Source organism: Stegastes partitus, unplaced genomic scaffold (assembly GCF_000690725.1).
Source record: "Stegastes partitus isolate 25-593 unplaced genomic scaffold, Stegastes_partitus-1.0.2 Scaffold540, whole genome shotgun sequence".
NCBI lineage: Eukaryota > Metazoa > Chordata > Actinopteri > Pomacentridae > Stegastes > Stegastes partitus.
Genome location: NW_007578271.1, coordinates 5,425 through 20,628, shown reverse-complemented (window position 1 = coordinate 20,628; position 15,204 = coordinate 5,425). Strand labels below are relative to the sequence as shown.

The window sequence follows — 15,204 nt, the reverse complement described above, 5'->3', positions numbered from 1 at the left end:
CACATCAGGTCACATGACCAGAGTTGGAGGCTACGCAGCTATGCTAGCTAGCTGTTAGCAGAACTGTTCAGTGTGTGTTTCCTTCACTGTGATTAAAGATTTACACGTTTAAGTTTTAACTTGAATTCTGGTGCATTCAAAGAACCATGAAAAATGCAAAAGGACCTTAAAGACTCAACCCGACCCCAAAGACAAACAAAATCACCAAAACAGACAAAATGATCACAAAAACATGACTTAGAGTGCAACACAACTGCAAAGAGCGTTCAGGTTTACATCTTGTCCTGTTTATGTAGTTTTAACATCTTCTAGCTTAAACTTTGATCCATCAGAGTGGATGTTTTAATTCCAGCTATTAGCTAAAACGTAGCTAACAGCTAGCCTTAGCTAACAGCTAGCCTTAGCTAGCTGTAGTGCAGGTCAGTTTTTACCGCTCAGTTCTTGTTGTGAACTTTCACGCTTTGTGTTGTACAAAAAATGATTTTAAAAATGTCAGATCGGACTTCAAACTAAATCCAGTTGCTGTGTTTCTCCTTCAGAGGCAGAAAAACCCTAAAACGTTCAGCTTTCAGATGTCGTTACTGTTCTGCTCCAGCAACAAGCAGGAAGTAAACCGTGATTGGTCAGCAGGTGTTCAGGTGTCCTCCTCTCTCACTGTCTGTCCTCCATCTTGTTTTCATGCTGTTCTCACCTGCAGAAGGTCACCTGGTCGTGCTGGTGGACTCCTGTCAACGTAAACACCTTCACTCTGGCTGTAGCTTCTGCTTCTGTCTTTCTGTAGCTGTTTCCCTTTGTTCCCCGTATCACCTCCCGACAGGTAGAGGTCGCAGTAGACGAGCTGTGTGGTTTATGAAGCTTCTAGAAGTCTGCTGTCGGACTGAATGATTCGAGCGTTTGACGGATGCGTTTGTGTTTTCAGACTCTCCAGGACAAAGTCTGCGAGTTTGAGGCTCGTTTTCGCTCTGAGGAGGTCGCCCGTCACCTGCTGCTGCAGCAGCTGCAACACGGCGTCCACGACAAGACGGGCGTCCAGGTGCTGCAGCAGGAGCAGCCGTCAGGTGAGGCCGCCGCTCAGGTGGAGCTTCATCAGGTGTGACTTGGCAGTGACGCTAACAGGAGTGTGTGCTCGCAGGTGTGACGGTGTTTCAGCCAGGTGAACCTTCACACCGACTCAGCTGTGCAGAGGAAGAGCAGCTCGTTACTCGGCTGCGCACACAGGTGAGTCCAGAAACACACCTGTACACCTGCTGACAGACAGCACACCTGTACACCTGTACACCTGCTGACAGACAGGTCACACACCTGTGCAGATAGTCATCATGTTAACAATCAATAATCAATTAATGGTTGAAACAAGTCACATCCAGTTTTTATGTTAGCTGGCGTGTGGTCACACCTTTTGTGTCTTTTTGTGTTGTTGTTTGTCTCTTTGTGGTTAATTTAGTGAAACACAACATGACCACCGACACTAACGTTGTTAAAATGAGCCACAGTGACAAGAAATGTGACGGAAGCAAAAAGAAAAGAACAGTTTTTATAGTTCAGTCGAGTAAATTATTATTATTATTATTATTATTATTATTGAGGTTCATGGTATTTGTACCAATCCCGGCCCTAACTGGGAGGGCTGTGAGCATTTATCGTGCTCATGTTTTCTGTGTCATGTTAGTACGTTAGCATGTTAGCATGTCAGTATGAATCTGTTCCTATTCGACTGTGAGCAGCTGATGTCTGTAGTTTAACTGGAGGAACCTCAAATCAGACCCTCTGGAGTTCTGAAGCGTCTCCTCGGGTTCCTAATCGGGTTTATAGACGTTTGTCCTCCATCAGCGATGATGATATGAGTCCAGGTTGGTCCGGGTGGATCTGAACGTGTGTGTGTTCAGATGTGACTGAGCTGAGTCTGGACGTTGTCGGCTGTCAGGTTGATGCGTGAATCAGCGTCACGCGTGAAACCGCTTTGACAGGTTTGTTTCGCTGCTGTAATGAAAGTGTCAGTCTGATGACAGTCGGACGTGTTGATGCTCTGCAGGAACGTGTTCAGCTTCAAACCACAGCGACCCGCTCCGTTTGGATCTGTGGACGTTATAGATTAAAAAAAACTGAACTAAGTAATGCTGAACACGTGGACCAGCAGGTGGCTCATCCTGGTTTGTAGATCTGCTGCAGGAGACGACAAACCTGACAGTTTCTGCTCAAAGTGAATAAATGTGAAGATGTGCAGCAGAACCTCAGCGATCGGAGGTGTTAACGTGTTGTCATGCTGCTGGCAGGTGGAGGAGCTGGAGGAGAAGCTGTTGGATCAGACCCAGGAGGTGGAGAGACTTCGCTCTGAGCTGGTGAGACCCTGCTGGACCACATTCCTGAGGAACTAATACCAATACGGCACACACTGGGCTTACTGCCTCTGTGAGGACCAGCAGGGAATTCCTGAGAACCTGAACCTGATTCTGGACTCTAACACGGTCCTTCATGTCCTCACTGGGACGGTTCATTGCTGTTAGTCCTCACAGAGACAGCATTCTCAGGTGTGTGTAGACAGGTGTCAGAGGGATGCAGGTAATAAAGTCAGACGATGGCTGATTCTAGACAGCTCTGGTTCTGATCCGCTCTGGAGACGCACCACAGGAGACACTTGGTGAAAACGATTAAATCGAAGCATCGGTGAAGGTGTTCTGAGCGTGTGTCCTCCTGACCTGCAGGGGGCGACAGACCTGGAGAAGCAGCTGGAGCTGCTGGTGGTGGAGAACGAGCATCTGAAGCAGGAGCTGAAGTCATGCAGGAGCTCAGAGCTTCAGAAGCTCGACGCTGCAGCAGAGACCTGCAGCTGCAGCCACTGCCCCCACAGCCAGGTACAGATACATACATATACAACATGTATACACACACACACACAGGTGTAAACATACAGGTGTGTCCAGGTGTTGTAACCTGTGGCTGTCTGCAGGATGCCGACGCCCTGCGCAGGGAGGTGAGCCGCTGGGAGAACCAGGCCCGGCAGAGGGAGCGGCGGCTGGCTGAGCTGGAGCGAGAGCTGCTGGAGAAGAGCAGCCGGGTGGAGGCTCTGCAGCGGCAGCTGGACGAGGCCACGAGGCAGCTGGACGAGGCCCGACGGAGGCAGACGGAGGCCGAGCAGAAACTCGGCCTCCGTCTGCAGGAGTGTGAGGACGAACTGGCCAGACAGGCCGCCCAGCCGCCCAGAGTCAAGGTGAGCAGAGTCCGGTCCTCTGACCCGCTGAAGGCAGCCAGAGGTCCAGACTGACGAGTTGTTGTTGTCAGTTTGTGACGCAGACGGTGGAGGTGGAGTCGGCCGACGCTCAGAAAGCTCTGGCCGAGGCGCAGGTGAAGAACGGCGCTCTGCAGGAGCAGCTGTCGGCCCAGAGGCAGCTGCTGAGGGAACTGGAGACGCAGCTGCACGAGTCGCAGAGGACCTGCGCTCAGCTGCGCACGCAGGTAACGCTGCTGCACGACTGCTGCACGACTGCTGCACGACTGCTGCACACATCACTGAAGTGAAACCAACAGACAGGCTGCATGAAGCTGCTTCACCTTCTGAAGTCCAAAAGATAAGATAATGTGTGAAGGACCAGAGGATCCTTTATGAACCACAGCAGGACAGAAATGTAGAAACACCAGTAAAATGTAAACAGGAAGCAGACTGTAGGACGGGGACATGGTGCCGATGGTTCTGGTTGTAGAAACTCAGATATTCTTTTAGTAATAATGAATGTTATAGAGACGTGCAAAACAAACAAAGTTAGAAAGTGCTGAAGACCTCCTCTCCATTTCTTTCTCTCTCTAAGTCTTGTTTGTTCAGTCAGACCTCCTGTGAACTCGTAGTTGTCTCTGCTGAGCTGCAGCTTTCATTCAGCTGTTTCACCCTGAATCAGTCCAAACCTTCAGTCTGCTGCTGGTTGTCTCAGTCTGAAGGTGGTCTGCTCAGATCCCAGGACTCGTCTGGTTCAAACTTTCAGCTTCACTCTCCACCTTCTCCTCTCTGCATGCGCTCGGCTGCAGCTGCTCGCTGATCGAGGTCGTCTGTGCGACCTGCTGTCCAAGGCCGTCGGCAGGGGCAACAGCCAGGTGGTCCGCAGGTTGTCCAAGGTTGGCCCCGCCCCCTTACCCCCCACCTGCCCCGTGACATCACAGAGATCCAGGAAACAGAGATTAACCCCCGACGGGCCGAGAGCTCTGAAGCTGCCAGTTAAACCAAAAACCTCCAACCGCTGCCCGGTATCAGAGCCGCAGGCAGAGTAACGCACAAACAAGGCCTTTATTGGTTATATTTATTACTAGTTTTAGTTTTTATTACTGTTTTATAATTCATACATACTATTAAGTAGAATAAATAGAAAATAAAAATGTTTTTTCAGCACAAAAAGAGAGAAATTCAGTACTGACTCCAATGGCCTTTAGAAATAATTTAATTTAAAAAATATTGTTGGGATGAATCGTGAAGATTTTTTTAATTTTTAAAATTATGGAATACACAAACAAACATGAACATTCATGAAGAGGTTTATAGATTCTATACAGATACACCAGGAATATAATTATTTAAAAACCTATTTGTAGTACATTCAGATGCATGAACACACGTCATGCATTTACATATTATAAGTATTACCAGTTAAATTTACTAATATGGAACGTTTCAGCAGAGATACATCTAACTGGAGTCTCTGACATCACTGGTTTAACTGGTTTAACTGGAAAGCTTTGGAAGCTGTGAGATCTCCCAGTCTGTGACACGACCCGCTCCAGTAACTGTCCCAGTGTAAAAAACCCTGTCCCAGTAATGCTCTCCTAGTCTGTGATACAAACCGTCCCAGTAACTGTCTCCCGGGCTTCGTGCTAAGCTACGCTAACAGTTTCCCTCAGGCTTCGTGCTAAGCTATGCTAACAGTTTCCCTCTGCTTTCAGTCTTTGTGCTAAGCTACGCTAACAATTTCCCTCTGCTTTCAGTCTTTGTGCTTTTGTGCTAAGCTACGCTAACAGACTCTGAACACACAGAGATGAAACTGCTTTTTTTACTGATGAATAAAGTGATTTTTTGTTAGTTTGTTTAGTTTTTTACTGTTTTAACATAGAAGCAGATTTTGTCCACTGGTGTGTTTCCTGAACCTGGTTACACCTGTGTGCTCAGATTCACCTGTGTGTTCTCCAATGACTCTAGCTTACAGAGGTTACTGAATATGTGGACATGCTAACTGCTGCTTAGCTGACTGAACCAGCTAACGTTAGCCGGTACTTTAAATATCGAAGCTTTAGACTGAAGAGCGCTACATCCTACACTTTGTCATTTATCATTAAAATTTAATGTTTTTATATGTGCTCTGGTGGCTAACTGTAGCAGCTAACTAGCATAGGTACAAATGTTAGCTTGCTAATGAGAAACACTTTTAGACTGAACAGTAAAAGAGCATGACTGGGTATTTCCCTCTGTGCTAAGCTACATGCTAACACAACAGCATTAGTTACCAAAATAGCATTTGAGTATTTGAAAATTACCCAAACTGTTGTTATGATAGCGGTTCTGTTACAAACTGGTGAAAATGAAGCTGGTTTGCTGGACGTCACCCTGGTTCCACAGATCCAGAACAAGGACCAGAACTGTTCTGTTGGAAACAGCAATGAAACAGAGCAGCTCAGTGAAGTGATGTAGCTGCTAAAGTTCAGTTTGCTTCAGCAGTAGGAACAGATCGGTTGTAGATCAGTCTACAGATAACTCCTGTTAGCTACAGATAGCTCCCGTTGGCTCCTGTTAGCGCCTGTTAGCACCTGTGAGCTACAGATCGCCCCTTATTGCTCCTGTTAGCTCCTGTTAGCTACAGATAGCTCCTGTTAGCTTCTGTTAGCTACAGACAGCTCCTGTTGTCAGTCGTGTAACTTGTGAAAGTCTCTGTGCTTCAGCAGTAGAAACAGATGTTCACATGTGGCGGGAGCAGCGATGCATAAACACCTGAGGATGTGTTGGACTGCATAAACTCACCTGACCTCACCTGTTCACCTGTCGCTCCTCCCTCAGATCCTCGTCTACGAAGGAGAGATGGAGCGCGCTCAGGGCCAGCTGGAGGCCGAGATGCAGAACCTGGAGGAGGAGAAGAACCGGGTCATCGAGGAGGCGTTTATCCGAGCTGAGAGCGAGATGAAGGCTGTGCACGAGAACCTGGCAGGTGGGAGGAGGCTCCTGTTGGGTCCTGTGTGGAGACGCACGGTGTCTGGACTGACATGATGATGTTGTTGTTGTTGTTGTTGTTTACAGGTGTGCGTATGAACCTGCTGAGCCTGCAGCCGGCTCTCAGGACGCTCACCTGCGACTACAACTGTCTGAAGAGGCAGGTGCAGGACTTCCCCTTCATGCTGGATAAAGCCATCACTGAGGCCAAGCAGGAGGTGAGTCCACACCTGGACCCAGTGTGACCGGGTCGGTCAACCAGGCGGACACGCAGATCAACAGAACCTTCATTACTCTTACTGTGTTTGGATTATAGAATGTCCACACTGACGTCTGGAGATGTTTTGTTTTGTTGAGACTAAAACCTTCGTAATGCCGTCCTCAGATCTGCCAGGTGATCGGCGAGGTGAGCAGCGCCAACCAGGAGCTGCTGCGGAAATACAAGAGAGAGATGAACCTGAGGAAGAAATGCCACAACGAACTGGTCCGACTCAAAGGTACGAAGCAAGCTGCAACGTTAAAGCAATGTTCAAACAACGTTCCAATGCGTTTTAACTGTCTGAAAGACCTGCTGCTGCTTTAACAAACACGTTCTCCTTTCAATAAATGACTTCATTTATTAGCCAGAAGCTGTAAAACTAAAAGAAATATCATTCGACAGTCCTTAAATAATCATGTTTGACATAAATCAGGAAGATTAATTCAGATATTACATCAAAACCACTTTATTCTACAAGTCTCATGTGAAACTTAAGCACGAATGAAGCAGTTGTAGAAAACAGACGCTGTTAAAACCAACATCCAGAGAGCTTCAGCTGAGACTGAGAGGAAAATCCAACCTACTGGATCAATGAGTAAATGCAGCAGAGACCTGGTATTGAGAACACAGCAGCAGAGTCCAGATGAACTGAACCAACCAGAACCAGGATCCCACTTGTGTTCTTGTGTTTGGTTTCCCAGGTAACATCCGTGTCTTCTGCCGCGTCCGGCCGGTCAGTCAGGAGGAGCAGGACTCCGCCGACGCCAAAACCATGCTGAGCTTCGACTCGGACGACGACGCCATCCTCTACCTCGCCAACAAGGGCAAGATCATGACCTTCGAGCTGGACAAAGTCTTCGCCCCTCAGGCCACGCAGGAGGAGGTGACGGCTGCCTCACCTATAAGGACTTTTATTTTGAAACGCACCCGGAAACAGGGTTTTCAGATTACTGCTGTTAGCTACAACTAGTCCCTCTTTTTTTATTTACTCCTGTTAATTACAGTTAGCTCCTGTTTGCTCCTGATGGCTACAAATAGTCCCCTTTTTATTCCTGTCCCCTCTTTACTCTTGTTAGCTCCAGATAGCTCTCTTGTTGCTCCTCTTAGCTCCAGGTAGCTCCCGTTGGCTCCTATTATCCTCTGTTCACTTCAGCCTCGTAACTTTGTGGAGCTTTTATTGTTATTGGAATCTATAAAAAGCCAATTGGAGCTAGTAGATGGAAAGCAGAGCTATCTGTAGCTACCAGGAGCTATCTGTAGCTACCAGGAGCTATCTGGAGCTGCCAGGAGCTATCTGGACCTAACAGGAGCTATCTGTAGCTACCAGGAGCTATCTGTAGCTACCAGGAGCTATCTGGAGCTAACAGGAGCCATCTGTAGCTACCAGGAGCTATCTGTAGCTACCAGGAGCTATCTGGAGCTAACAGGAGCTAACAGGAGCTAACAGGAGCTTCCTAGAGACAACCTGAGCTAACATGACCCGTCTGCTAGCATAACAGCATCAGTAGCAGCGCTGGCCTATGCAGGATAGTCTGAGTAAACATGGTTTGTATGATGAGGACACGCTGACAGCAGCAGAGCTCAGAGGTTCTACTGGATCTGGCAGCTTTACAGGTTTACACACAGACTTCTTAGATTGACTCCCTCGTCCTCTCTGATTGGTTCGTCAGGTGTTTCAGGAGGTCCAATCGCTGATCACGTCCTGCATCGATGGCTTCAACGTCTGCATCTTCGCCTACGGACAGACGGGTTCTGGGAAAACCTACACCATGGAGGTAGGAGGCTGGATTCAGTCAACAAAACTAGGTCCTGGTTTCTGTGTTTCGATGTTGTTGAAGCTTTGCTAGATGCTGGGTTGGAGTTCTACTGACAGAGATGGTCCAGATGGAGTTAGATTCACTGTGGCTGCGTTCTGAGTCCATCGTCCAGCTGCCTTCACTAAGCCACTGCCTGTAGACAGTCTCTCACAGTAAAGGTCCAGCTGGGATGAAACACTTTAATGAAGCTTGAACTTTGTGTGTCTAAGGGGTGGAACAAGTTCTCGTCTGTTTGCTGTCAGAGGCTCAAACTTGTGACAAGTTATTAGAAGAGAATCTGCTCTGCAGGAGGATCTCATTGAATCCTGCGTTTTATCCAGTAAAACATTCATAACGAGCTGTGACGTGATGTGGCCGATAACGAGAACACGCATAGATTCTGATTTAGTGATTTATTCTAATGATGTTCAGAGCAAACAGGAAGCTCCTCCCTGATAACATCCAGCCGCCAATTAGGAGGACGTTAGCGTTTTGAAAAGCCGTTTGCTCGTGGCGTCATGAAGAGTCGATGAGTTGGTGTAGCTCATGGAGCAGTCTGGACCTCAGAATGAACACCACCATAGAACTGCTGGAGAGGAACGTGATGGTGTGGGACAGTGGAGGTGTTGGTGGGTTTCTACAGACGTATAAAAGCTCTACAGCAAACAGGCAGACATGAGAGCTACACTGCATCCTGCTTGTTTTCATCACTTTAAGTTTGGTTTGTTTTTCATTCTGTGTGTTATTTCAGATGCTGTCTGAAATAAATCAGACCAGACGTAGCTGACGTAGCTAACGTCCTGGTGTTTGACCTCAGACTCTACCGGACCTCCACCTGGTCCACTGTGTAGTCTGTGAATATCGCAATAACGCAGCTCCGTGCTGTAAACGAGCCTCAGCCTCACACCTGTAAGCTCCGCCCCCTCTGTGTTTCAGGGCGTGGCCGAGGATCCTGGCATCAACCAGCGAGCTCTGCGGCTGCTGTTCTCCGAGGTGACGGAAAAAGCTCCGGACTGGGACTATAAGATCAGCGTGAGCATGGTGGAGATCTACAACGAGACGCTGCGGTGAGGAAACACCTGAGACGCTCAGGTTCTGCCGGATCCGTCCGACGCAGTCACGCCAAACGTAGCTCAGACTGAGGACTCTGGAGGCAGAAACGCTCAGATTACTGAGAAACAATCCGATTTGTAAGAAGCGGTCTTTCTAACTCCTGCTGGGTTTGGATGTAAAAGCAGTTGTTGTAAAAACTGAACTAACTGAAGCGTTAACGTCGACCTGCTGAGTTTAGTTCATGTAATTACAGCTTTAAACCAGCAGCAGCTTCACGATGAACTTTAACTTTAAACTCAGTGAAGTCGTCTCAGTTTTGCAGATTCCAGCCGTGCGAGGACCTGAACCTCACGTCTTATACAACAACTTAACCTAATGAAGGTGTTTAAAGACTCAGAGCATCAGGTTGAAGCTGAAGTAAATCTGCACGGTTTGGTTTTTGGGACGACAGTTTGTTTTATTGAGCTTTGATCTGCTGCTTTCCATCATCTCTGTGAGTCGTGTTCAGACGATGAATCTGCTGCAGGCAGGTGGGACTACTTCCAGCGGCGGATGAATCCACACCTGCTGCTGGAGCGACTGTTTGTGCGACTGAGTCAGAATAAATGACAGTTCTGGACTCAGATATTTGGTCGGTTACATAAACGTGGATCCCAGCAGCTGTCGTCTGTTCTGTCCAGCTGTTGTGTAACAGAACATCTGGCTGACGGCGCCACATCTGGAGGGCCGCTCTGGCAGAACTTGGGTCGGATTAGACTCAGATTATCTGTGAGCTCATCAGTTGGAAACATGAAACCAGGTTTTACTTTAGTTCATATTTAATCTCCAGAATGTCAGCAGCCTCTGACGGATCGGTTCTGGTCCGTTTGCTCTGAGCCCGTATCGCAGGTAGCTTCAGGGTTTTTCAGCCCTCAGTCACGGCTGCAGGCTCTGACCTTCTCTGTTGTCCTCCAGGAACCTGCTCGGGGAAAATCCCACCGACAAACTGGACATCAAGATGAATCCTGACGGCAGCGGACAGCTTTATGTTCCCGGGCTGACGGAGATCACGGTTCAGAGTCCAGAAGACATCAACCGGGTAGGAAACGGTTTGATTTCAGGTTCTAGTTCACTTCTGCTGCTTCAGCTGGTTTAGCTGCACAATAACAAACCAAGAACGCAGCTCATCGGCTCAAGTTCCTGTTTCAGTGCAGAAGTTTGTCGTTTTGTGTTTTAAGTGGATCCAGAACAACTTGTTTGTTTGCAGCTGAATGAACTGAAGTGTGTCACCTGTCCTCAGGTGTTTGAGTTGGGCCACATGAACAGAGCCACGGCCTGCACCAACCTGAACGAACACAGCTCGCGCTCTCACGCTCTGCTCATCATCAGCGTGTCCGGATTCAACGTCACCACGGGCAACCGCACGCAAGGTGAAGCCAACAAATATCTGTACTGACAAACCCCGACTTTAAACGTCTCCCTTCACAGGAAAAGCATTCACACCCACTTAAACACGTTCCCATTAAAGGAACACAGGAAAAAACTTCCCACCTGACCAAAACATGTCCACGTTTCCCAGAAACTGTCCCCGTCTTTACAAAGCAGTGTTGTAGAAAATGTTCTTTCTAATTTGTCCCTGCCTACCAGAAATGTCCCAAATATTGTCGCCGTTTTCTAAAATAAAATAAATAAAATGTCCCCAGTCTGGTAAAGATGTCCTCATGTTTCATAGTTTGCTCCCACTTTTCAAACAACATCCTCACAAGGTCCTTATTTCAACAAGAGCAGTTCCCACTTTTCAAAAGAATATCTGCTTTCCAGAAAACATCCCTTCTTTCTAAAAGCATGTCCCCAGTTATCGAACCACAGCTTTGACGTGTCCTCACTTTGCCAGAAATATTTTAAAAATGGTTTAAAATAAATAAATTAAAAAAGTTAACTCTCATCAAATGTTGTCCCCATTTTCAATAAAACATCCACAAACGATGTCGTCACTCTGAAGAATCGACACTTTGTGAAATAATGACATCTAGAACGTGTTCCAGACATCTGGTCCCTGTTTCCTAATACATCCTGTACGTCCACTTTCTAAAAACCGCCGGTTGGCGTCCCGGTGAGGACACCCGGGATCTTCCTGCGTGGAGTCTCCATGTTCTCCCCGTGCAGCGTGGGTTCTCTCCGGGTTCTCCGGCTTCCTCCCACAGTCCAGAAACATGCTGAGGTTAATTGGTGATTGTAAATTGTCCGTAGGTGTGAATGTGAGTGTGCTTGGTTGTCTTGTCCTCACCTGGCTCGTTCTCTGCAGGTAAACTGAACCTGGTGGACCTGGCCGGCTCGGAGCGGATCGGGAAGTCCGGCGCTGAAGGGAGTCGGCTCAGAGAGGCTCAGTGCATCAACAAGTCGCTGTCGGCGCTCGGCGACGTCATCAACGCGCTGCGGAGCAAACACGCCCACGTCCCGTTCAGGAACTCGCGGCTCACCTACCTGCTGCAGGACTCCCTGAGCGGAGACAGCAAGACGCTCATGATGGTGCAGGTGAGTCCAGGTGCGACACGTTCAGGTGAGCCCGCTCTGAGCTGCCGCCTCATTCGTCCTCTCTCTGCTCAGGTGTCTCCGCTCCCCGCCAACATGAGCGAGTCCGTCTGCTCGCTCAAGTTCGCTCAGAGAGTTCGCAGCGTTGAGCTCAGCGCCTCGTCGTCGAGGAGACACGAGAACTCGTCCACGTCGTCGTCGCCGACCCACGACAGCGTCGAGGTAACGAATGATGTCACTTCCTGTTCAGTGTTTAACACCTGCTTCAAAGTAAAAGCATGAAACAGAAGAGCTGCAGTGAGTTCAGCAGCTTTACATTCATGTCTTATTTACACGATTAACGTCGGTCTGGAACAACAACAATAAAACTAATGTGTTTATTTACTCATTAAACACCTGAACACACGACAAGTTCTTGATCAGATCTCATTACAAACCCTTTAATGGGAAACATTCATCAGCTCACAGCCGGTCTAAATAATAAAAATAATAATAATGATAAGAAGAAGAAAGTACATGGACATCAGATTTTAATTACTAAATACTAATAAAGTTTTTTTTGGTTTTTAAACTAACGCTTCTAATTGCTAATAATTGTGGAACACGTGATTTGATGTAAAAGAATTATTTTTTAATGTGGGATTTTTTTCACACTGAATAAATGAACTTGAATTAGAGGTTGAATTTTCCTCTTTTTTTTCCTTGTGGTCCGATATTATTTAGAGAAAAAAACACACATACACGTGTATATATATATATATATATATATATATATATAATTTTTTATTTTTTTTTTAAATTTAAACCTTAAAGATGATAAAATAAAGGTTTATTCTGACCTCAGCTGGACTCCCCCCCGGTGACCCCCGTCCCCCTCCCCATCTCTCGGGCCAGCAGCGCCGGTTCGACTCTTTCATCGGCCTCCAGAACTCCCAGCAGCTCCAGGAGGAGGTCCCAGTCGCAGCTGTCCACAGGTAAACAACAACAACAACACAAAGAGCTGCTGATGATTTCCCTTCATGTGATTTATGCCACAGACACAAACCATGTTTTGTTTATGCTGATGTGTTGTCTTCATGAAACCAGAACAGCTTCAGTCTGTTTGATGCTCTGCTGCTTGTTTCACTCTGAACCTTTAAATCTCAGCCTGTCAGTGACAGTCGGCAGGTCAACACCACCCGTATCAGCAGAGCTTTAATGATTCATGACTTTATTACGGGATGCCAAAGCTGAATGACATCAGAACAATAAGAACCAGTAGAAGTCAAAGGACAGTAGTTCTGGAGCGTTTAAATAAAGATTCTGATGAGCTTAAAGCAGCTCCAGTGTGTTCAGGAATCAGAAGGAAAGCAGAACGTTGATCTGAGGTTCATCCGTAAGACTTCAACATTTAATCATTTGAGAGCTGGTGGGAAAAGCTGCCGTTACAGAAACAGATCCACATGAGCGTCATCATCCAGACTGATTGTTCTGCTGAACCTGTAGAGCCTCGGCACCACTGTCCTGGAGGCTCAAGTGCATTGTGGGAAATGAAGCAGCAGCAGAGTGAATAATAATAAATGACTCCTGCAGGTCTGAACTGTAAAGGACGAAATTTCCAGGAAGCGCCGCTGTCAGTCTGTCCTTCTACTTCTGTGTCCTCATTCTGTGGTCTGATTGGTTGGTTTGCAGACAGACAGGTAGACAGAGCCAGCCCATTGGTGGGGGACGGTGGGCAGGTAGGTGGGGGTGTATGCTGATTGGTGGATAGCTTTGGCATGGAAGCTCTCGGCATGGCATGGTGCCCCCCTCCCCGTCATTAACACTCCCCACCTCTAACCACGGAGCTTCTGTCTGTGCGCCTGCAGACGGCGAGCAGGGCCGCGGCGCCCACGGGCCTCTGTGCTGTTTGTGTCGCCTGCTCGAGTCTCGCTGTTCTCAAACCTGGTGTGGAGGACGAGTCACAAGGAAACGGTTCTGTTCAGCGCAACGGAGCGCTTCACCGGGTTTCATCTGTCCGCGGTCCGACGGGAGTACGGGACGTGTTAGCGTTGAATAAAACTTTATTAGTCCCTCAGCGGGGACGTTAGCAGCATCACAGAAACAAAGGAGAAATATACAAACACACAAAGAATACACGAGTGCTGTTCATATTGTCCTGATTCTTCTGTATAGACATCTGGACACAGATTCCTCTCAATGTGGAAAACCATCTCATTACAGAGAATTATTCAGTCAGCAGAAGAACACTGACGTTGCACAGATGCTTTCATGAATAGAATAAATAAATAGTTCTGTCTGTAGAACTGATGGTTCCACTGAAGAGTCACATGAAGGAGGTACAGGACACGGAGTTATCTGATGGAGCGGCTAGCAGCTTGCCTCTGTTTCCAGTCTTTGTGCTAAGCTAGGCTAAAGACGTCCCGGGACTCCGTCTGGACTCGCAGAGATGAAACCGATCAAAACTAAATCAAACTGAGATCTTAAATAAAGACACTGAATCTGACTTTCTGTTCATCACAGAAGTCCACTAGCATATTTAATCATCCAATTAGACTTCTCTGTTTTGGTTCTTCAAGATGCTCAACCTTCATCTGAGAGGCTTCTTCAGCTCTGACTGGTGGGGAGGTCCAGGCATTTATCACATGACCATCAATGACCCGAGGCTGATGGGATCAGAGACGTTGCTCATCGAACCTCGTACTGTTTACTGTCACTCAGACGTCAGGCAGCTTACGGTGGCGATCAGACACAACCTGTGGAGGTTCATGACCTCCAGATGGACCTCAGTGTTCAGGATGAGCTGTGGTCTCCTACAGCTGAAGGACTAAAGCAGCAGAACTGCTGCTGTGACTGATGTCACATCTGGAATAATGTCTGAACAGAGTCGGCTCTGCTGCGCCACCATCAGGTAAAACGACGCCGTCCTGAGAGACGTGGAGGTCTGAGGGTCTTGGTTCATGAGCAGGTCATTACCTGGGACTCCCCACCAGTCAGTTAGGCCTGAAGAAGCCTCTTGGATGAAGGAGAAACATCTTCAGGAACCCCTTAGAGAAGTCCACTCTGAGGGCTACTTCACCTGGATGGAGATGTGCAGACATCAGCTTTTCCTTGTGGCTTCGCAGTGTGTGGTGGTGGTGGTGTGAATGAGCTGGTGTCTGGATGAGTCCTGTTCCCCTCCCCCCTCGTCCATGCTGCCCCGGGCCTGGCTGGGCGTCCTGCTGGTGGACGGAGGATCGGGGCTTCACTTCCTCCATGTCTGCACTGATAAATCTGAAAACACTGTTAGCTAGCACACAGCTATGACTTTAGCAGCTCATTGAGCAAAGTTTAGCCACAATGGGATGTCAGCTGGTCAGCAGGTAACCATAGCAACAGTACTGGTTTTCCACTTGTGTTAGCAGTTAAAGAACGAACGAACACCACGT

General features: G+C 47.8%; 1 protein-coding gene across 1 annotated transcript in view; it reads left to right on the top strand.

Annotated features, from left to right (window-relative positions):
* The window catches only part of kifc3 (kinesin family member C3), a 42,115-nt gene that overhangs the window by 23,520 nt on the left and 3,391 nt on the right, over positions 1-15,204 (top strand). The window contains exons 4-20 of the mRNA XM_008288076.1: positions 920-1,058; positions 1,133-1,218; positions 2,274-2,339; positions 2,703-2,852; positions 2,948-3,208; positions 3,280-3,453; positions 6,029-6,176; positions 6,266-6,396; positions 6,564-6,675; positions 7,139-7,320; positions 8,108-8,212; positions 9,170-9,300; positions 10,241-10,364; positions 10,566-10,695; positions 11,571-11,800; positions 11,873-12,019; positions 12,642-12,771. Of these exons, the coding sequence (XP_008286298.1) occupies positions 920-1,058; positions 1,133-1,218; positions 2,274-2,339; positions 2,703-2,852; positions 2,948-3,208; positions 3,280-3,453; positions 6,029-6,176; positions 6,266-6,396; positions 6,564-6,675; positions 7,139-7,320; positions 8,108-8,212; positions 9,170-9,300; positions 10,241-10,364; positions 10,566-10,695; positions 11,571-11,800; positions 11,873-12,019; positions 12,642-12,771 (2,446 nt within the window). The remainder of the gene's footprint in view (positions 1-919; positions 1,059-1,132; positions 1,219-2,273; positions 2,340-2,702; positions 2,853-2,947; positions 3,209-3,279; positions 3,454-6,028; positions 6,177-6,265; positions 6,397-6,563; positions 6,676-7,138; positions 7,321-8,107; positions 8,213-9,169; positions 9,301-10,240; positions 10,365-10,565; positions 10,696-11,570; positions 11,801-11,872; positions 12,020-12,641; positions 12,772-15,204) is intronic.